This window comes from Pinus tabuliformis, chromosome X, assembly GCF_031772625.1.
Source record: "Pinus tabuliformis cultivar Carrire ecotype Pingquan chromosome X, CPIR1, whole genome shotgun sequence".
In the NCBI taxonomy this organism is placed as follows: Eukaryota; Viridiplantae; Streptophyta; class Pinopsida; order Pinales; family Pinaceae; genus Pinus; species Pinus tabuliformis.
In genome coordinates, this window is record NC_142308.1 from 1094414534 (window position 1) to 1094437073 (window position 22540).

General features: G+C 37.6%; 1 protein-coding gene and 1 non-coding gene across 2 annotated transcripts in view; both read right to left on the reverse strand.

Annotated features, from left to right (window-relative positions):
• The window catches only part of LOC149143639 (dyggve-melchior-clausen syndrome protein), a 161576-nt gene that overhangs the window by 113007 nt on the left and 26029 nt on the right, over positions 1-22540 (reverse strand). The window contains exons 3-5 of the mRNA XM_089449919.1: positions 5041-5104; positions 4804-4933; positions 4525-4669 (exon numbers count right to left, since the gene is read on the reverse strand). Of these exons, the coding sequence (XP_089306045.1) occupies positions 4525-4669; positions 4804-4933; positions 5041-5104 (339 nt within the window). The remainder of the gene's footprint in view (positions 1-4524; positions 4670-4803; positions 4934-5040; positions 5105-22540) is intronic.
• On the reverse strand, positions 232-350 carry LOC149143641 (5S ribosomal RNA). Its single transcript, XR_016265336.1, has one exon. It is a non-coding gene; the product is annotated as a 5S ribosomal RNA (ribosomal RNA).

Below are 22540 nucleotides of genomic sequence, written 5' to 3' on the forward strand. Positions count from 1 at the left end.
GCCCCTCCCTCTATAATTGTGTGCAATTGTTATGTTCATGGTTTAATTGCATATTGATTATGAATGTGTATGAAGATTAATGCATTTTACTTAATTGAGAAAGACGAATTAAGTATGTTTATGTGAAAGGCGTAGTCCATGTGTACAAGTATTAACAAAAAGAAAGTACACGGTGGTGCCGCACCTCGCCAGACACGGTTGGAAGACTACCGTAGGCTTGGGGGGCGTGACAGGATGCAACACTAGGACTTCCCGGGAGGTCACCCATTCCAGTACTACTCTAGCCCAAGCGCGCTTAACTGTGGAGTTCTGATGGGATCCGGTGCATTAACGCTGGTATGATCGCACCCAGCCCGTCGCGTGCCCGCCCATCAGACAGGAACTTCATTTGGTATGATCGCACCCAGCCCGTCGCGTGCCTGCTTTATTATTATGGTAGAGCCTTCCTGTAAAATTCATGTTGCCCTCAAGCAGCAATCTCCTGCTCTTAAACTCATCCAAAATGTTGATATCCCACTAAAGCTTCAATACCAAAATCCTCCCGGAAAGTGCTACCAGGAAGAGCCCTGAAACAACCTTTGCGTACTCCCTTCCTGCGTCCTCCTCGAACACACACTGGCTGAGTAAATGATTGAATGATAGGCTCTAAAATCCGTCTAGCTCTTCTCCAAAGTGGTACGATTTGACCTCCCTAAGGTGGCACTAGAAGTCCCCCGAAGAAAGGGTGAGTTCTCTACTTGGAAAACTCATCGCTAAATAGCGACCCGGCTAAGCAGCTCAAGCAACAAGAGTGAGTTCAATTGACAAAAGACCCCAAATGAAGTTGAGCTCCTCTTATTTATAATTAGTGAGCTTCCTTTTCCCATGTGGGCCCCTCATCTAGCTATTCGACCTCCCTTCCTAGGCTATTCAAATTTCTCCTTAGGCAAGTGTGTTTTTCCTTGTGTGTGTGGCCACCACACTCCACTAACCAAGTATTTCAGCCTTCCTTTTCCTCCTAAGTCTTTCTCCCAAAAATGTCAAAATTGTGGAAAAATAAAGTTGGGACAAATTAATTTAGGAAGGGACATTACATTTGACTTTGATTGTCGATTGATAAAATCGATGCTTGGCTTACGGCCTTCAAATTAAGCCTTGGCTCATTTCTTTTCTTTTAACCTTTTATGTCGAGAGCATAATAATGCTTATACCCAAATGAATTTTTTTAAACAAAATTTATAAGCATTGGCTTCAGAAGGAGAGAGGAAACTTGTGTGAACCTACTCCATAACCTTGTCAAAACAACCTTCATCAAAATCACCATCTTTTAATTTTGATTGCTGGCCCAAGTTCACCTCCAATTTTGACTTTTTTGACCGGGTAGGATTGGGCTACAACAAACTCATTGGATTTCATATGGAGAAAGTAGAATTTTAGATCCCCACTCCAAATCCAGCAGACTTAACAATTTTTCAGGATTTCAGGATTGGGGGGATTGCATCATTTCCATAGGATGTTGTTATGTACAAGAGTATGGAACTACTATTTAATCAAGAGCACCAAGCCCTCTATGTACCTCGATGTTAGGGGCATTGGTTGTCAAACTCCTCTATCATGATCCTACTAAAAATGTACCCATCACTCAAACAAAATCTTGAATTGACATGCCAAGCATTTTCTATCTTATTTTAATGCTTAAGAGGGTTATATTGGTGACGAAGATCCAATATAGGCAAAGATTTTAATGATATGTAGGTACTTGTTGTGGCATGATTTTTTTTGGATCATAGAGGTCATCTAGGGCCTATTTTTTGATGCATTTTTGGTTCAGAAATGGATTGCACTCTGTGTAATTTTGATTATGTGCATCCTTACATGTTATATAAATGAGATATTTTGCTTATTTGTGTATAAATGGTTTGGATTCATATGGATGCACATGAACAGATATGTTTTTCTTTAAAATTTGAAGATTTTGTGTGTTTTTGGTTGACCAGTTTTTTCGTCTGGTTTTTTTATTGCTTCCAGTCTGGTTCTGACCGATTCCTGATCTAGGGAATCTACCACTTCGCTGACTAGTCCGGTTCTGATAACATTGCCTTAGACAAATGACAAAGACAAAGGAGCACCTCATTTTCTCATGCCCTTGTTACTATAAGATACATTATTGATTCCATTGTTTGCTTAGAGAGTCCATAACTCCCTCTCCATCTTTTTCAGTATTTATACCAGCAGTGCCTAGCATTATACTTGGGAGAGGTTCTCAAGCCCCCATTCAACTACAAAATGTTGAATGGATCACATCTTTCTTCCTAGTGCTCCCAGTTGATGGGAGCACCAATAGGTAGGAAAATGGCCACACCATTACAGCTTCCAAATCTGTTAAACCTTGGAAGGCAGCACTACCCATAATAGCAAAGCCCATTCAAGGTTGTCGTATAATGGTTTGTGAAAAGTTATGCATGACTAGTAGGACACCCCCCTCCACCAGATCCCAACAATAGTTTATCTCAACAACTATCAATACGTTCAAGTCATTCCTTGCTCACATAGGTGCCTCCCCCCCAACTCGTAAGTCTCACATGGATTAAAGGGGGGCTATATATTTGAACTCCCAGGATTATAAACAAGAACCATTACGACATACCCTCTACTCTGCTCATGGTAGAATCATCACGGGAGATGGAGCCTTGTATCAAGTATTTCACCCACATTGCAAGGAAGGCTATGTTAAGACAGGCAATTACTCATTACATGGCCCATCATCTCCACACAATGGCTAATAAATGTCTTGAGGATCATCCATAGTGGAATGGTGGGATAATTCATAATCCCAGCTCATTTTCGGGCATTCTCATCCCTAGCTGTAATTTTGGCTCTGCGCACAAGGGGTCTAGTGATCTTCGCCCGATAAGCCCAGCTCATTTTCGAGCATTCTCATCCCTAGCTGGCATTTCTGCTCTGTACCTGAGGGGTCTAGTGATCTTTGCCCGATAAGCCCAGCTCATTTTCGGGCATTCGCATCCCTAGCTGGCATTTCAGCTCTGTGCCTGAGGGGTCAAGTGATCTTTGCCCAATAAGCCCAGATTTATCCTATTGCAAAGTTGGCTCATAATGACATTTATTCATGCTTTACATTATGCTTATTGTGGCCCCCGTTGATTGCCTGGGATCTTCATGGAATTGCTAAGTCGGCCCTTCTTGCATCATCTAATGTAATAGCCCCATTCATCTTGTCTCTTCATTACAATCTTGCCTGTCCTTGCTCCTCCTATCCAACATAGATGTTGGGAGGCTCAGTTTCCATGGACCCTTGGGGAAATCAGTCCCATGGGGGTTTGAGAAAATCTAGGGGCAATGCCCCTATTACTAGCATAATCCCTCTCACTTCTGAGTTAGCTCTTTTCTGACTTAGGGGAACATCCCTGTCAGATTCTCCTAATCTGTGAATAAGATGAGCAATATCTGCTCCAAAATATCTGAAAATTCAAAGATATTACATCCTTATTTTTATCTTGACTGGTGTCTTAGGTATTTCATTAGACATGACAACAACGTTTCAGGCCATGTACTTTAATAAACAGCTCTAATTAAGAAAAGACAGTGATTATGTTGTCTATTTGATTTTTGATGAATGTTTGCATGTTTAAAAATCCATTCTTATGGTTGCTCTCATTTGTTTTTTAGATTCAGTATTGGAAGATTTTGATTAGTGAGATTTAATCCTTTGGTTAGGCATGATGACGATCTGAATTTTCAAACAGTGTGCTTGCATAAAAAGCTCTAATTAATGAAAGATAGTAATTATCTTATCTCTTTGGATTTATGGTGAATAAATGGATGTTAGAAAATCCATTCATATGGTCACTCTCATTTGTTTTTAGATGCCATGGTGGAAAGCTTTGGTTAGTAGGATTCAACGTCGGGTTCGCCGTAGTGATAGCTACATATTTTCACCCTTTTCTTCTTCCTCCATATGTCCAAATTGGATGAAGTCGCCAGTCAAGATAACAGTCAGAATTTAATATCTTTGAATTTTGAGTAGCTTTTGCAGATATTGCTGGTCTTATTCACAGATTTGAAGAATCTGATAGGGGTACCATCTTGAGTTGAAAAAAGCACTAACAGGGAAGTGAGATGGATTGTTCTGATATAACATGTTTCGATATGACAAAATTTGAGACATATCTCATTTTAGCTACTTTTAAAAGCACCATCCTAGAGAACTGTGGAAATAAAGCTTAAAAAATGGTTAAAGCCTATGAAGAATTTGACATCTTTGCCATCTCCAATGATCTCAAATAACAATGGTATTTCATTATGTAACTATTCTAAAGCAAGGTTTTAACTATGAAAAATGCAGCAAATAAAGAAGAAACAACTCTACACTGAGAATGTTCAACAAATAAGTCAACAGAACCATAATCAACTGTAAAGCTACAATGTGGTCTTCTGTCCACTAGTTTAAAAATTCAATAGCATATCTGTCCAGAGTTAAAATAAAATGTTAAGATATAGTACAAGGTCTATGAAGTGGAGCCATACCAGCTGCAGAACCAACTTTTCGTAAAACTCCAGGCTGACTGACTTTAGAAATACTGAGATGATATGCAGCATTTAAAGGAGCTGGTACTCGTGTTATATACGAAATCAATAACCTGCGAACAAACGGACCCACCAATGCGCTTTCCTGTAAAAACATGTGAAACATAGAGCTCCAAATCAAAGGAGATTATATAAGTGCTTTCAGGCAACCAAAATACAAAACACTCAAGAAACCAAATTTAACATATTGCTCAAGCAAAACAGCATCTAAATCGATACCTGCACCATAGCAGCATCAATAAATGGATGGACATCCTTTGGACCTGGGGATGGCCCAGAATGAAGCTGAGTCGACATCGCCACCAGAAGCAGATTAACCACCTCAAGATGAAGAAGATAAGTTGAAGGACTTGCAAGATCAAAGCAATTAATAATTCAGAAATTATACATAATATCATAAATGCCCACAGATTTTTCAATAAAGATAATCAAGATAAATTTGTATTCTGTACATACGTTACATCTGAAGTGCCAATAAAGCCCAATAGGCCTTGAATAACAAATTCTTTGATGCGATCAACTGCAACATTGAAAACCAAAATAGCATGTCACTGTAGCATAAGTTAAAATTAGAAATGATGCATCAACATAAATCACTGCAGAAACCTGGAAAATGAAACGCACCAAACATTAAGAAAGAAACAAAACCAAAATAACAATTATAACGTTCAAATTAACTCTGCCAACAACGATGTTGTCAAATATTCACTTAGAAATTGTAAGAATACCAAAAAATGGCACCTAAAATGACATAAGGAACAAAGTATAGTACATCTCATTAATTTCGAAAAACCAATCAAAAAAGGTTAGTATTTTCAATTTGATAAGTAGCAATTCATTGAAGCATAGTAACAGGATTAGCCATTCGTTCTACTTGAAATTTAAAATTCACCATTTTTAGTAGCATGATAAATCCATCTTGAGTTTTCGGAATTTAATTGCTGATTTGAATCCATTTGAGTCAAATGGCATGGAAATGAATTTTTTTTCTTTGCAGAAAAGTAAACCCATCTCCCACCACACACTCATTCCTCACCCATGATTCCGTCAGCACAACCGACAATTTGCTAAGCTAGTCCTGGACTTATCATTCTCATCTCAACTTTCCATTCACAGCTCTGTGCTACCACTGCACAAAAAGTCCATTGCTCAGGCTATGTCAACTTGATGTTTCTACCACAGGCACCAGCAACACCATATCTGCAAGCTTCTTGCTCTCCCAACTACACAGCTTGAGGATTTGCCATGGGGCCAACAGAATGACACATGCTATCTCTATTCTACAATATTCTCTGCACTATACATCTCTGTTCTCTGCTATTATCGACAATTTCAAAATGTTTCCATGCAACTCCACAACTCAACTAAGTTCAAATATGATTAGTCTGAAATGTTTATATCTATGCAATGTTTAAATTCCCATAACAGAATGAAAACACAACTATATAATGTGACACTCAAATAGAAAGACTATTCAACTCCACACCATAGTCAAAATCTATGTTAACTTTGGTTTTATCATGAGTTATAATGTTTAATGACAAAAAGAAGGAACATGAATTATTGTGAATGAATTTGAACATGAACCCAGAGCGTGTGACATAGGAAGGATGCAAGAATTTTAAGAAAAATGGAAATAACAGAAGAGAGTAGAGTTAAAAGAGAAATAAAATAAAACAGAAGTCAGTAAAACAAAGAAAAGCCCAAGCATAAATTTGAAACATCCCCTCATAATGCAAAAATTATATGAACAAAGAAAAAGGATATGTTTATAAACAGAATGTGTTATGTAATTAATTATGTAATTGGGGCATGATCAAAGATCACGCCCCTTCTCGAAAAGGTGCCCAAGGGCTTATTTAAGCCAGGGCCCTGCTTGTAAAAATCCGTCCTTCAATCATTAATATATATTTATAACTATTTCAAACTTTTAATGCTCCAAGTGGAATCAGAGCCAGCCGCTGCTGCAGCTCCTGTGTACTGTTCAACCATAGTTCGCTGCTCGTACAATTCCACACCGTCTGGCCACCACCATCATCCCCGACACCCTTTGCCACAGGTTCGTCCGCTACTACGCTCTCTGTCCGTCGACCCCTCCCAATCATTCTTATTCATACATTTTAATATATATTCTTGTATCCTAAATGGAGATCTACATATTCGAAGTCTTCTGGAGTATTTAACTTTAAGAACGAACTTTCTTCATTCCATTTGGTATCAGAGCATTCTTTAAAAGGTTCCAAGGTGTCAAGGAAGAAGAGTTCTTCTCTGCACTCACCAGACTACAACAAAAAAGAGATGTGGATGAATACACTCGAGAATGGGAAACGTTAGCTACACGAGTACCGGGATTATCGAAAACTCGTCTCATTCAATCATACACCATGGGACTTAAGCCTCATCTCCAGGTTGAGCTTGAGATTCATAACATCACTTCTATAGAAGTAGCCAAATAGAAGGCAAATGCTGCTGAAAAGAAGCACGAAAAGATGCAGTGGCCGAAAGTTGAAAGAGTATAATCGAGACGAAGATTTCCCCAAGCTACAAACACAGATAACACAAAATATGTTCCATCACATCTTCGTGAAGGAGAAAAACCTAACTTGAAAATGCAAAGAACGAAAGAGGGCAAGTGCAAAACGTTGTGGCGAAAAATGGGACCCTAAACATATATGTGCTAAAGGAAAAGAAACCAAGAACCTGTATAAATGTGAGGCAACTAATGATTCAGACAATGAAAAATCAGACGTAGAAAAAAGCAAAGATTCTCATAATTTTCTCCAGAACTAGATAACAAGAATATCCCGCAAGTGTCATTATCGGCCATGACAGGTATATCATAGCACCAAACACTAAAGTTAAAAGGACATATCAAGAAGATCAACGTAATGGTTTTGATTGATACCGGTAACACCCACAACTTTTTGGATTCAACTATGGTGAAAAGACTCAACATTTTCACATTTCCTATGTCCAACATGAAGGTTATGGTAGCTGATGGTAAGAAAATTGAAAAGGTAGGGAAATGCCATAAAGTCAAATTATAGATTCAAGACTATAATCTAGAATCTTCATTCTACATTGTACCATTAGGAGGAGTGGATGTGGTCCTAGGTATCCAATGGCTTCAAACCCTAGGCACTTACTCTGCCAACCCTTAGAAGCAATTTATAAAATTTAAATGGGAAGGGCATAAATATAAGTTATGTGGGTTCCAGCCCCCTAGGAATCAAATTGTATCATCATCTCAAATGATGAAAAAATTTCGAGAGGGAGCACTAGCTTATTTAGTACAGTGTCATCAATTAGAAATGTTAACTTCAAATCTGGTCAACGAAGAAGCACTGGAAATCCAAGAGCTAATTCAAAAGCACAAAAAAGTATTCCAAGATCTTCCCATGAAGTTGCCTCCTAAAAGAGAAATTGAGCATACAATCGAAGCCAAATCAGGATCAAATCCCATCAACATCCAACCATGTAGATATCCACATCATCAAAAAACCGAAATTGAAAGATTAGTCCAGGATCTTTTAAAATGTGGCATTATCACAAAAAGTAGAAGTATGTATGTTGCATCAGTTGTATTAGTTTGAAAGAAAGATGGATCGTTCATATTATGCGTCGATTATCGAGGACTACACAAAATAACAATTAAAAACAAGTTTCTAATCCCTTTTATCGATGAAATGTTGGATGAACTACATGGCGCTAAATACTTTTCAAAATTGGACTTAAGGTCAGGGTATTACCAAATCAAAATAAGGTTGGAAGACATAGCAAAAATTGCGTTTCGAACACATGAAGGTCATTATGAGTTTAAGGTAATGCCTTTTGGTTTAACCAATGCACCAACAACATTCCAAGCTACTATGAACGAGTTATTCCACCCATATCTAAGGAAGTTTGTGTTAGTATTCTTTGATGACATTCTAATTTATAGTAAAACATGGAAGGAGCACCTACAACATTTGGAGCAAGTTCTTACGGTATTAGAAAAACATCAATTCTATGCCAAGAAGTCCAAATGCACTTTTGGGAAGGAAGAAGTAGAGTATCTCGAACATATAATATCCAAGGAAGGAGTAAAAGTGGATCCTAATAAGATCAAGGCTATAAGAGAATGGCCCAAACCAATTAATATCTCCAAGCTAAGAGGATTCTTAGGGTTGACCAGGTATTATCAAAGATTTATTAAAAACTATGCCCATATAACGGCACCCCTCTTCTAAAGAAGAACTTATTTCGATGGAATGATGAAGCAGAAAAGTGTTTTGAAGACTTGAAGGAAGTTATGCCTAGTATCGCTTTATTAGCAACTCCAGACTTCTCAAAACCATTTGTAATTGAGTGTGTTGCTTCAGGTTTTGGCATAGGAGCAGTACTAATGCAGAGTGGACACCCAATCGCGTTGGAAAGCAGGAAGCTCAATAAGCAAGAACGTTCAAGTCTACATACAACAAGGAAATGCTTGCTATTACGCAAGCATTAGCCAAATGGAGACAATATCTCTTGGGAAGTAAGTTCTTAATACAACATATCATAATAGTCTTCAGCATCTCCTCCAGCAGAAAACGCTATCTACAGAACAACAAAAATGGATAGAAAAAATTGCTACCTTCAACATGGATATATTACATAAGAAAAGGAAAGATAACATAGTAGTTGATGCTCTGTCCAGGAGAGATGAAGAACCATCATTACTTCCAGTTTCAATTGTTGTTCCCGAATGGCTTAATGAGATTCGAAGTGAATATGTAAAAGATCCGGAAACAAGTGCTATAATCAATAACCTTCCTCAGAATTCAAAATTTTAATGGAAAAATGATATTCTATGGTACAAGGGAAGAATTTATCTGAGTTCAAATTCCAAATTTAAAGCCAAGATTCTCAAAGAGTCACATAATTCGCTGTCAACCAGAGATGTAGGATTCTTTCAAAACTTGCTATAATGCACGCCAATCATTCTTTTGGAAGGGAATTAATATTGATATTCAAAAATACGTAGCAAAATGTGATCAATGTCAGTGAAATAAAAGTGAGACCATTATGACCCCAAGCTTGCTCCAACCCTTAAATATCCCAAACCAAAAATGGGAAGAAATATCAATGGATTTTATTGAAGAATTACCCATGTCAGACAGGAAAGATAAAATTCTTGTAGTAGTAGACAGACTCACAAAGTATGCACATTTCATAGGAATGAAGAAATCAGATTCAGCGAAAGAGATCGGCGAGATATTTTGCAAGAATGTCAACAAATTACATGGATTTCCGAAAGTCATTGTTAGTGATAGAGATCCCAAGTTTAAAGGGAATTTTTGGAAGGAGTTTTTCAAACATATTAGAACATACCTCAACATGAGTTTTGCATATCATCCTCAAACAGAAGGTCACACAGAAACTGTCAATAAGTGCTTAGAAGCTTAACTTCGTTGTTATGCAGCAGACAAGCAAAATAAGTGGGCTCATTGGTTACATCTCACTAAATGGTGGTACAATTCAACTTATCACACTTTCGCAAAGATGACCCCATTTCAAATTTTGTACGGATATGAACCTCCCAAATGGAAGGATTTGGCCATTTCTAAGACAAGTTCCAGCAGTAATGGAGAAATTAGAAGAAACCCAAAAAGTTTTTCAAATATTAAAAGAAAATCTAAGTATTGCAAGAAACCACATGAAGCAGCAGGCTAACCGACACAGAACAGAGAGAGAATTTGAAGTTGGAGAATGGGTATTTATTAAACTTCAGCCTTACAAGCAATTATCCCTAAAACAAAAAGGGAAAAACAAATTGGCGCCAAAGTTTTATGGACCATATCAAATTAACAAAAAGATCAACCAAGTAGCATACAGCTTAAGCCTTCCAAACAAAAGTCGAGTTCACAACATTTTCCATGTATCTTGAATTAAAAAGGCATTGGACAGACACTAATCAGCGCAGACAATGCTTCTGATATTAGATGATGAAGGCAAGTTCATCTTAGAACCAGAAGGAATTGTTAGCACCAGGGAAAGAAAGTTGCAATCTCGAGCAATTAAAGAATACCTTATCAAGTGGAAGAATCTACCAAAAGAAGAAGCCCCCTAGGAGACAGAAGCTTTTTGCCAAAAACACCCGTCGTTACGTATGCTTTGAGGACAAAGCATCTTTTCAAGAGGGAGGCAATGTTATGTAATTAATTAACTATGTAATTAGGGCACAATCAAAGATCATGCCCCTTCTCGAAAAGTTGCCCAAGGGCTTTTTTAAGCCAAGGCCCTACTTGTAAAAAAAATCCATCATTCAATCAATAATATATCTTTATAACTATTTCAGAGTTTTCATGCCCTACATATGTGTCACTAGAAAAGCATTCACCAAACAAGGGTTGATAGTCTCTCCTGATAAAGTTTAAACATGTCAAAATGGGAAGCTTTAAATCTTTTAATCTGTGAAAGATATCTTTAAATTGATCCCTTGAATCATTTGAGAGGCACCCACCAAAGGAAACTTGTAGTCTTTCCCAATAAACATGTGAAAATAGTGAAGCGGGTATTCAATAAGTGAGATTAGGGATATTTATCCCAACAATCCACTTCCAGAAAAAACAGAAATAAGCCCTCATTTTCATAGAAGTGCTAAACAATGAACACATAATTAACACAATAGAAGTGGAAGATAATTTTCTTCCAAATGGAGTCAATTTGATCAATGAGGGGAACTCTCTTTTATTTCTTATACTAGGTAATTGTGTGCTACCGAACTCCTAACATCCATTATTCAATCATTAATATATATTTATAACTATTTCAGAGTTTTCATGCTCCATAATGGAACCTACATATGAGTCACTAGAAAAGCATGCACCAAACAAGGGTTGATAGTCTCTCCTGATAAAGTTTAAACATGTCAAAATGGGAAGCTTTAAATCTTTTAATCTGTGAAAGATATCTTTAAATTGATCCCTTGAATCATTTGAGAGGCACCCACCAAAGGAAATTTGTAGTCTTTCCCAATAAACATGTGAAAATAGTGAAGCAGGTATTCAATAAGTGAGATTAGGGATATTTATCCCAACAATCCACTTCCAGAAAAAACAGAAATAAGCCCTCATTTTTAGAGAAGTGCTAAACAATGAACACGTAATTAACACAATAGAAGTGGAAGATAATTTTCTTCCAAATGGAGTCAATTTGATCAATGATGGGAACTCTCTTTTATTTCTTATACTAGGTAATTGTGTGCTACCGAACTCCTAACCTCCTCAACTAATTACAACTTATAACTCACTATTCTTTTATTAAAGTCACTTGACCATAGATATGACTTTAGCATTGGAGTCTTGAAACATAATATTCTAGCAAACCCCCTTAATCTAATACTACTATTATTTGAATATTACCCCCACCTTACACAAAAGGACTCAGAAACTCGTAAATATGATTGTAAAGATAATATGAAAACTATTTTATTTTCAGTTTCTCATATTTCCAGGTCCTGTGACCTATGTCGGTGTTTTGTCAAACTGCTGTCTCCTCCTATCTCAAGGCAAGATTCATTGGCATCCACCTACAAAATCATCTTAAAATCTCTCCTTTTTTTAAACACAACGATCGTAAGCGACCTTGTTGCCATCTTTACTCACCCTTGTTTCCATTCATGTACCCTACTAGGAATTGAACTGCACCTTGTTGCCATTCATGTACCCTACTAGGAATTGAATTGTTGCTTTCAGTGTTACCAAAGTGTGGAACAATGCTCAAAGTGGGAGAAGGGATGCCTGGACTCCCATTTCCCAAAATAACTCAGGAGGAAAACATCCATGTTACCCAACCAAGTGGATGACCCCTAGGAGAAAACTTTTCTCCTGCTTGTGCAGCTTGCCAGCCAGCAGCCCTATTATGATCTACAAATAGTTATCTCTTAGAGCTATCCAGCCATGCTCCAGTCAGTGCCTTTTGTTAATTTCTTGAATCTAGCACCCGGCAATTAGTTCCTAGTAGATTTATCACAAATCTACTGAATAAATGCATAACTAGGTTCTTAACATAATTATTCAGTGGAAGGAAAATTTACATAACCAATCTCAATCACTTGTGACACATACAAATTCTGTCGAATCAACAGTTCTTCATTAAATCTTAATCAGAACCTACTTGGGCACCCATCCTGGGATAATGGCCCAACTGAGAAATTTGCAGTTACAATGTGCCCTGGATCTGATCTAGTTGATCAAGCCCTAGATCTATTGTTGATCTCTTTGGTTGATATGGACCTCCAACGTCGCACCCTTGTACCTTCCTCAGACCCAGCACCCTAGAATGCAAGTCCTTCTTCACTCGCTGCTAAAATGCCTTTCTCAGTGTCATGTGTTACTATATGGTGTGTCCATAATAATCCATACTACCAATTTCCACTTATCTGTTATTATCCACCTCCATTCTTTAGGTTGATTGTTATCTATCACCGGTACTGGCTCTTATTTATCCTCATCTTTGAGCAAGGGACCCAGAAACTTTGCCCTCAAGAGGTTGATGTAGCTAAAAGAAAGTTAAAAGCCTATATAGACACAATGTAAGAAAATGATAGAAGGAAAAAGATGGTTGCGACAATATTGTAGTGCATGGACAAAAGCCTAGCATGATATTTACAGCGCTCATTAGCCCTCACCCAATTCTTGACATATCATGATCTATCTAAATAAAAGGAACTTTGAATGTCACAAAGGAGTATGCGTTATATTCCTCGCCTTGTTCTCCGTCACAGATAATTGGCACAATGCAATCTTGAAATTTCCGGCATTAGCGAGCACAGCTGGGGGGATCTTGGCAGCTTCTGGCTTAGCCAATGCAGTGATATAACTCTAATATGAAAATGTCAGCCAATTGCCCATAAAATGTTTTGGATAAACGGCCAACAGTTGATGCTATTGAAGATTTTGCAGTTAAAGCAAAGGCCACAACTCGCAAGGAATAAGGGAGGAGTGACTTCATTCTCTTATCACCATCTCCGATTAAGACCAAGTGATAGTGGAAAAAGGGCTGAGTTGTATCACGTTTAAACCCATTCATTATAATATTCATGCAAATTGCATCCATAACAATGTCGCGGATCGATAGCCCCAAGCCAATGTTGGATAGCTAGTTCACGAGCATTTTCATCTTTAGATAACTCCTTTCCAACCTTTGCAGGCCTCAATCTTGCACGTGACCAATGAGAAATAGCAGTTTCTGGTTTACTTAGGTCATAAAACAAGTTTTTTGTAAGTATTATGGAGTCGATGGTGTGCCACCAAAGCTCATCGAACAGAATTGCCCAGTCGTCGAGGTTTTGTCTTGTTCGGTAGCTCTGATACACTTGTTGCACTTTTACTACAGTTGCATCCTTATTACCATCTTGCATGACATCTGATGCCGATGATACTTCAAGATCATTTTGTTTGAAACTGGTTGAATTCATGAAATCAACTTCCAAGCGACTGTCGTTGAAAAATTTCAACACTACGTTTGTTGTTCCCAAAACAGTGAAGGGACTAGATCCTTAAACAAGCGGTTTGATAAGTTCACGAACTTCAACATCTCTTCCACGATTTTTTTGGGGAAACAGAGATTAAAACAACAACAACAAAACGCAACCCTAGTGAATTCCAGCAGTAGGCAAACCAGAAGCCTCAGTGCAAGTTCGAGAGAGGAGAGAAATACTAAAATGGCAGCAGCAAGTTCAATATCACAATCAAGTGCACCTAAAGCACAACAGAGATTTATTAGGCAACAAATACTAGACTCAATTTTAATGATCCTACACTTAAGGCTGTTATGGCAGTTTTGCTTCCCAACTATAATCTGGAAATTCCAAAACGTATTTGGAGGATTAAGCAATGTGATATTTTAGAGGCATTTACTGATGTGGATTAATGCTTTGTACTTGGGGGTGTTACCTATGAGGTTCTGTTGATGGTTACTCAGCTATAACACTTGGGGCTAATTTTCTCATTCACTATGGTCATAGTTGTTTAGTCCCAGTTGATTTTATATGTATCCCATGCTTATATGCCTTTGTGGAGATACAAATTGATGTGCAACATCTAGTTGAGACAATAAGTTATAACTTCAAACCAAAAGATAGACTTGCTTTACCTGGGACTATCCAGTTTTCAACTGCCATGCATACAGCTATAGAATATTAAATAAAATTAACACATAAAAAAATACCAGAGACATAGCAAATAGCGGAAAAGGCCTCAGCCTTACTATATTCCTCTCTCATAATCCAATTCACAAATAATGATAATAATACAAATAAATACATGAGGAAGTTTGTTTCAAGATAGTACATCTATCTTGGACACTATGGTTGAGCAAATCTCTTAACCAAACACTAATCTAGGAGCCTAACTAGTTGGAGAGAATCTCTCAACTAAACACTAATCTAGGAGCCTAACTAGTTGGAGAGAATCTCTCAACCAACTATGCCTAAACTGACTCCTACCCATGAGGAACAAACTCAATCTAGAAAAGTAGGATTAAATCCTAACTTTCATGATTTTAATTAATTTAATTATTTGGACTTAGAATTGTTTTAACATATGAGAGTGAGGCTAACATTCTCCCCCCTCAATGATAAGTCCAAAATAAGAACCAGGAACCATCTTCCAAGTTCTCATGCTAAAACTATTGATCCTCAAAAACACTGCCTGAAAAACCACCAAACCTGGATGCTGAAAAAACTCCAATCTGAAGAGAACATGAATCAACTGCAAGTCTGATTCATCTCTGAAAGTTGCTTGACGACTCCATCACGTGCCAAGCTGCAAAAGGATCCATCTGTCCTTCAATCAACATCCTTTATCCACTGACAAAATGTTGATGATACCCACTGGCGAATTTGCTTTGTCCACTGATAAAATATTGAGAACTCCCACTGGGGAATTTGTTGATGTCAAAACTGCTCACTATTGCTTGTTTTGTTGAACGCCCACTGGCGAATTTGTTGATGATGCCCACTGGTTGATTTGATGAAGACTTCCCACTGGCTTCTTTTCCTAATGTTGTCGAGACTTTCAGTCTAACAACCTTCAATTCCATTATTATCATTTCCCCCCTTTTGTCAGCTGAAAGGAAAGACAATCGACATTTGATTTTGGAACTCCCCCCCTTCACATGTAGGAGAGATTCACCATCTTCATTTTACTATAGAATTTGTCTTCATGAGAGACTAAATCCTTTGGTAACACATAGACAATTGCTTGATTGTAGATGACCACTTCCAAGGATCAATCCATGCGTAATTGATCTTCACTCTGGGTGGTTGATTTCACCTGCAGCATCTTTCAATTGAATGATTTTTCTTGCCACAATGGTGACAAGGATGGAGGTCAAAGCATTTACTCTCCATATGGCCATTTCGTTTACAATGGTTACACTTAACCATATTCTGATCACTGTCTAGAAAACCAGCACTTACAAACTGAACTGGTTTTGAGAAATCTGGAACAAACAAAGTGTTTTCTTTGTTGTATCCTAGGCCATGTCGATCTTTGTTGAAGGAGATTTCTTCCCAAGGTCTGATCACTTTCTTGGAAAGACTATCCTGTTGTTGTTCTTCATACTTGTTGCTGCTGCTAACATCCTATCCTTGATTTATTAAACCTTCTGTGTCACACTGGGCATCAATCATTAACGGTTCATTGGTTTGACATGCTGCATCAAACTAATCAATTTGGTCTTTGGTACTACTTGTTGCATCATTAAGTAGTACAACTGGCTGGTTGAGATCACTTGTGTCACAACTTATATCAACTTGCTTGATTAGATCATCTGTGTTGCAACCTTCATTAATATGTTGAATAAGATCACTTGTATCACAACTTTCATTTGTTGTTGTGATGAGGTCTTCTGTGTCACAACTTGCATCTTTCATTTGTTGTTGTGATGAGGTCTTTTGTGTCACAACTTGCATCTGTGTTCTCTACACATTGTGCATCAAGTAAATCTTGTTTTTCACTTAACTTAATTTGGAGTGCATGAATGAGTTTTTCTTTCATTTCGAGCTCAATTTGAAAGTCTTTTGCTGCTTCTAATGTATTGGTCATTTGATTGATTAAGGTTTGACTTTGCTTCAACTTCCATTCCAGTATTTCAACTTTGTTCTGTAACTCATGATTGCAAGCTTGCAAATCTTTAATCTCCAATTCTGCACATTGAAGACGTTTTCCTCCTTTACCCATGTTGATCTTTGACACGCTCGCTTGAACTTGCTTTAATCAATTTCACGCTCGCTTGATTTGCTTCAATTAACTTCACACTCGCTTGAATTTTGTACAAGGATGAGGGTGTCGGATACCACCGAAAATGCACCCAATGTTTACAATGACAAGTTCAAATGATATTGACTCAGTTGTAGAGAATTGACACACTTTACCTCCTATAAATTCACAATTTGGGTGTTGGTTTCGACCAAGAATGCACCCTTACAATTCAACTCAATTTTATTTGAATTTGCTTACAAGTTAACTTACAAATTATGATTTTGCAAGTTACACAATGACCAATTGTCGTTAGATGTTGATGTAGTCTATTGAAATGCATAAGTTTGCAGTTGCATTAACTTGATTGCCTTGCGTGAATTTGCTTGTTGATGTATAATGTTGATGTTGCCAACTTTGATTATGTGTAGTAGTTGCGCAAATGCATGTGACTGTTTATGCTTGATTGAATGCTCGTTGCAGCTTCTTGATTGCTTGTACTTTGCTTATTTTAGCTTGATTACATGAAGAGAATTTATTATGTGCATGCAACTTGTTGTGTACTCCATGTGTATCTTTTTACAAAAGATAGTGTCAAAACTAGACACAAAAAATAAGCAACATCAAGAATCATGCACTACACAAGGTGTTCCTAAGATCCCCTTATTCAATTTCGAGTGGATCTAGGACACTTCAACACCACACAAAAAATATGTCTTTATTAAGTATTTAAGTACATCAACCTTTCATCTTTACAACATCTTTGTTGAAACTTCTTAAGCACAAAGTTTGAGAACTCCTTGGAGGCAAATTGCCTTCAAAAACTAGATTTCCACTGACTCAATTTCTCTCAAAAGTAAAATATTAGTTTGGATTACAACAATGACTTTCTCAAAAAATTCACTTATCACTCCAAATACAAAACACTTATCACTCCAAAATTACAAAAAATAATTTCACCTTATCACTCCACAATAAAAAAAATTACCTTTTATCACTCCTCACCATAGATCTCCGCATCTTAATTCTCCATTAACAAATTTCATTGAATCTTCCATGCCTCCAAACATAAAATTTATACACCTTATCTCTCCAAAAACACTTTAACTAATTTATGCCCACTTAAAACTCAAACATATTAAAATTTTTACATACATCCCTTTTAAAAAAATTAATACAATTTGTAAGTCCCTCTTTTTCCTTACTCCTCCAAAGGCTTAATATCACTTTATATAAAAAATCACTTTATGATGTAACTTAAAAAAGTGAAATAATGTTTATGAAGTCACTGAAATGATTTCAAAAATTAAAATTTTGTGCACTTTCCCTTTTTTTTTAAATCAACGCACACCTTATAAAGTGATTTTGTTGGAGAGACTAACACGCTTCCCGTCTACGCATAGTTTTCTATGCAGATTCTAGCATTGGTTCTTTTTCTTTTAAACGTTGTTGGCTCCACACGCTGTTAGCCTAGCAATCGATCGTAGACCCCGAATTCAGCCTCGAAGACACCAGCGTGGGCAGCAACGTTCAGGAATCAGGAATGTTCTCCAGGCAGCAACGTTTTCATCGCTTTCACCTCTTTAAGCACGAAGTTGTCAAACCAGTGGTCAAAAAGCGGATTGAGGATGTTGTCAGGGATAAGCAAGAAGTTGTTGTTGTCACCACCGAGATACAAGAGGAGCTTCTCTTGAAGATGGGCATTGATCCACACATTGGCATTGCTTGCTTGGGAAAGGTTAACACTGTTTATGAAAATGATCGGGAGCTGATGGTCCAATTTTATGACTTTGTAAACCAAGAAGAGATGGCTTGTGATGAAGCAGAGTTAGGACCAGATGCCTACTCAGAAAAAATCCAGTATCAACAAAAATTACGACAGCAACAACAACAAAGTTCTTGTTCACGTTCAGGCAAGAATTACGCTGATGCAGTGCGTTGAGCAAGCGTATAAAATATCGTGGCAAATAGATTCAAACGACAATAGTTCAGGTTGCCGATCATTCATGCATATTTCACATTGATCTGATCCACACTCAGTGGATTCCTCGCAGGCTCCTTCACACGGCTTCTTCATCCAAACGCTCCATGAGTCTCTTCAAAGCTTTGTTTTCATTATAATTCTGCTCCACGATAAGATTTTCCACGTTGACAGCAGTTAACAATCAAAATATCACAATCAAATGACCAATTAAAAATTTCCATAACAATCAGCATTCCACAGAAGCCAAAAGCCAAATAATTATCAGTGCCCAAGAGAGTAGAAAATTGACAAATGTCAAACAACCACGCAACATCCTTTTCTATAAACACAGTGAACACCGCTGCGCACAACATACTCCATTGCACGCAGAATCCTCTGGACAGATACCGATTCTTCTCTTTCGCTTCACCAAATAGCTGTGTGTCTCTGATTTTCGTTATGGACTCACAGATACTGCCAAATGTTACTTTCTCAGCGATCAGAATGAGAATAATCCTTGCAGTATGGTGCCTTTCCTTCTGATGCAAACCCACGAGAAATTAATGGCCCCATGGCACTATTTTCATGAGTATGTGCTCGAAGGCGAAGGCTGGGAGGGAACTTTCACGAAGGCCCATGGGAAAGATGTATGGGCTTATTGCATGGACGATTCAAATCTTCTCCCTCATCAATCAGCGCTACCAATTGACTGCTCTTCTCAGGTGGCGTAATTGATAGACAGTGCTTCATTTCTCCATCGTTGGTAGCTGCATCATGGATTCAAGTCCTTTCTAGTAGTGTATTTCAACAACAATAGCAGTCTCGCGGCTCTCATTCTGCAGCGTCCATACTGAGTAGCTTGCAGTTCAGTTTCAACTACAACAGATAGCTCACAACCTTGCTCTGATACCACATGTAGAATATTAAATAAAATTAACACACATAAAAAAATACCAGAGACATAGAAAATAGCGGAAAAGGCCTCAGCGTTACTGTATTCCTCTCTCATAATCCAATGAACAAATAATGATAATAATACAAATAAATAGATGAGGAAGTTTGTCTCAAGATAGTACGTCTCTTGGACACTATGGTTGAGCAAATCTCTCAACCAAACACTAATCTAGGAGCCTAACTAGTTGGAGAGAATCTCTCAACCAACTATGCCTAAACTGACTCCTACCCATGAGGAACAAACTCAATCTAGAAAGGTAGTTTTAAATCCTAACTTTCATGATTTTAATCAATTTAATTATTTGGACTTAGAATTGTTTTAACATATGAAAGTGAGGCTAACAACAGCCTCGGGAGCATCACATCCTAGAGGCAACAAAGATGGGCATGTTGACACTAACACTAAATTTCTTGAAGACGCTGCACAAAATCTGAATTAGAGAGTGTTGGCCTCTAAGTTCAAGGCTAGCTAGAGAGACGATATGGAATCAATGACAGTGGAAAGATCACTCCAGCAATGGTTTCAAGAAGGGCTCGCGGAACCTGTTTTGAGCTCAAGAATGTGTACGGGAGTCTTTCAGTTGATGCACCTCCAAAGTCTCCCTCAACAACCACAAATTCCAAGCTTGTGACAAGTGTTGCTTCAAGGATTGCAGTAAGCAGTCCAGTAATGATTCTTTAAGCATCATAATTCTTGATACATTATCTGTTTGCTGTTGGAAAATGTAACTAGGTTTTGTCTTCATAATTATCATTGTACTTGTGTCATTATATATTTCTTGCAAAAGCAAAAGAAAAAGAATTATTATTATTATTTCATTAGTCAAGCAGGTTCTTCATGCTTTTAGGGTTTATTGAGTCAAAAGAAATTTGTCATGAGTCAAAGTCCCATTTGGACTTATTGTACGAAAAAGAAAAATATTTATTTTTGAAACAAAAGAGTCAAAAGTGTCACCACAAGACCAAGTCGGCCCTCCTTGGGAACAAGTCGGCCTGGGCTCCAAGAGCCACCTATTCGACCTCCTGCATGTGTATATATAGAGGGAAACTCGACCACTTTGGAGACCATTCATTCACTCATTATGTACATCGATCTCTGTGCCAAGAAAAGAAGGAAAAACCACCAGAGTCGAAGGAGAGAGAAGGTTGACAAAAAGGAGAGATAAGATGAAGAATTTTCTGCCCTAGTTCGGCAAATTTTTCTTATGTATTGCAGGCTCGAAATTTCAGAGGCCGAGATTCCCGGGACTGAAAAAGCAAGAGCCGAAATTTCAGGAGATGACCAGATTTCAGATGTTTAACCAGAGTTGACTTTGACTTAATAGAGAAGCTTTGAAGGAGGACTGACTTGGGTCTGTGTGGCAGTCTTTGTCTTGGTTTTTGGGTCTTGGATTTCTCACTTTGATCTGATTCTATAAGAAGAGAAGTTGGTTGAGTTTTCCCCCGTGTGGGATTTTGCCCTGGCTTGGAGCCTATATCTTGTGTTCTTTGTCTTTGTGATCTTCATGTTTATGTTTTCGGTAATTGTTTGATGAAGCAAACATAATAAAAGTAATAAGAAGCCAACAAACATTCACAAGCAGTCATCAAGTAAGAGAAATCATCCTAATCTACAAGGATATTGGTTTCTCAACATGGTATCAGTTGTTAAGGTTAAAGGAAGGCAGTCTGAAGATCACATCTTGTTGGCACATTTGAAAAACCTTCTACAGCAGTCATTTCATTCTCAAGACACTCTTGTAGCAGCTAAATATTTGAAGATATTCTTGCAGCAGTTAGACTTGGAGATCATCATCATTATAGCAACAATCATTCAAGTAAATTCTTGGAAGCACTCCAATAACAGCTTCTCCTCATTTTACAAAGTAAGTATTTCTCTATACTTGATGTCTGCAGCTTAAAGTCTACATTCATATTTGAAACTATGATCTGCAGAATCTGTTCAAGAGATCTGACTTCTAGGCCGAGTCCTAGGGAAATCTGAACCAAGACCTAGATCAATAGTTCAAGATCTCTGTTGTGAAAAATCAGAAGCAAGAAATATGAGACCTATCTTGTACCTGTGCATGTGATCCGAAATCACTAATCCAAGCGAGTGATCCAAACTCTGTAAAGAGATCTATAAGGCTATTATGATAAAGGAATCCGAATTTATGAGGCTACTGTGACAAGGCTACAAAGTTATGAAAAGGGCAGTGAATTTATATATATCTCTGAAAAACATAATAAGGATGAAGGAACAATTTAGAAGTATTCTCGCTCAAGCAATAGGAGAAATTCGTTTCTGAGGCATAACACTTTATATGACAAGAAGTTTGATGAAATACCTAATTTCAGAGATTGGAAAGAAGTATTTTTATATATAATCTACATCAAAAACAAGGATCCAAACCTGTGAAAAAACCAACCATTCTGTGATGACATCTGAATCTTATATGGCACTAGGGTATATGAAATGAGCAATCCGAGTTCTGGGTTATATAGCCTGAATTCTGAGGGAGACAAGTCCAAATTCTAAGGCAAACATCCAAAATTCTGAGGCACTGTATAGAAGGGGCAGTATAAGTTAATCACTATATGATTCAAAATACATTTGTTGAAAAGTCCTGAGGTTAAACTGAGTTTTAGTGACACCAATCTCTGTGGGAAGAACAAAATAAAGTTTATGATATAAGCAGCATATACAAAAGACAAAGAGCTAAAAGTTCTATGCTGTAGTAGATCATCTCTTTGGCAATTGACAATTTATATGAATAATGTCAGAGGTATAGAAGTCGTACGAAAAAGTCTACCATCTCTACAATGATACAAA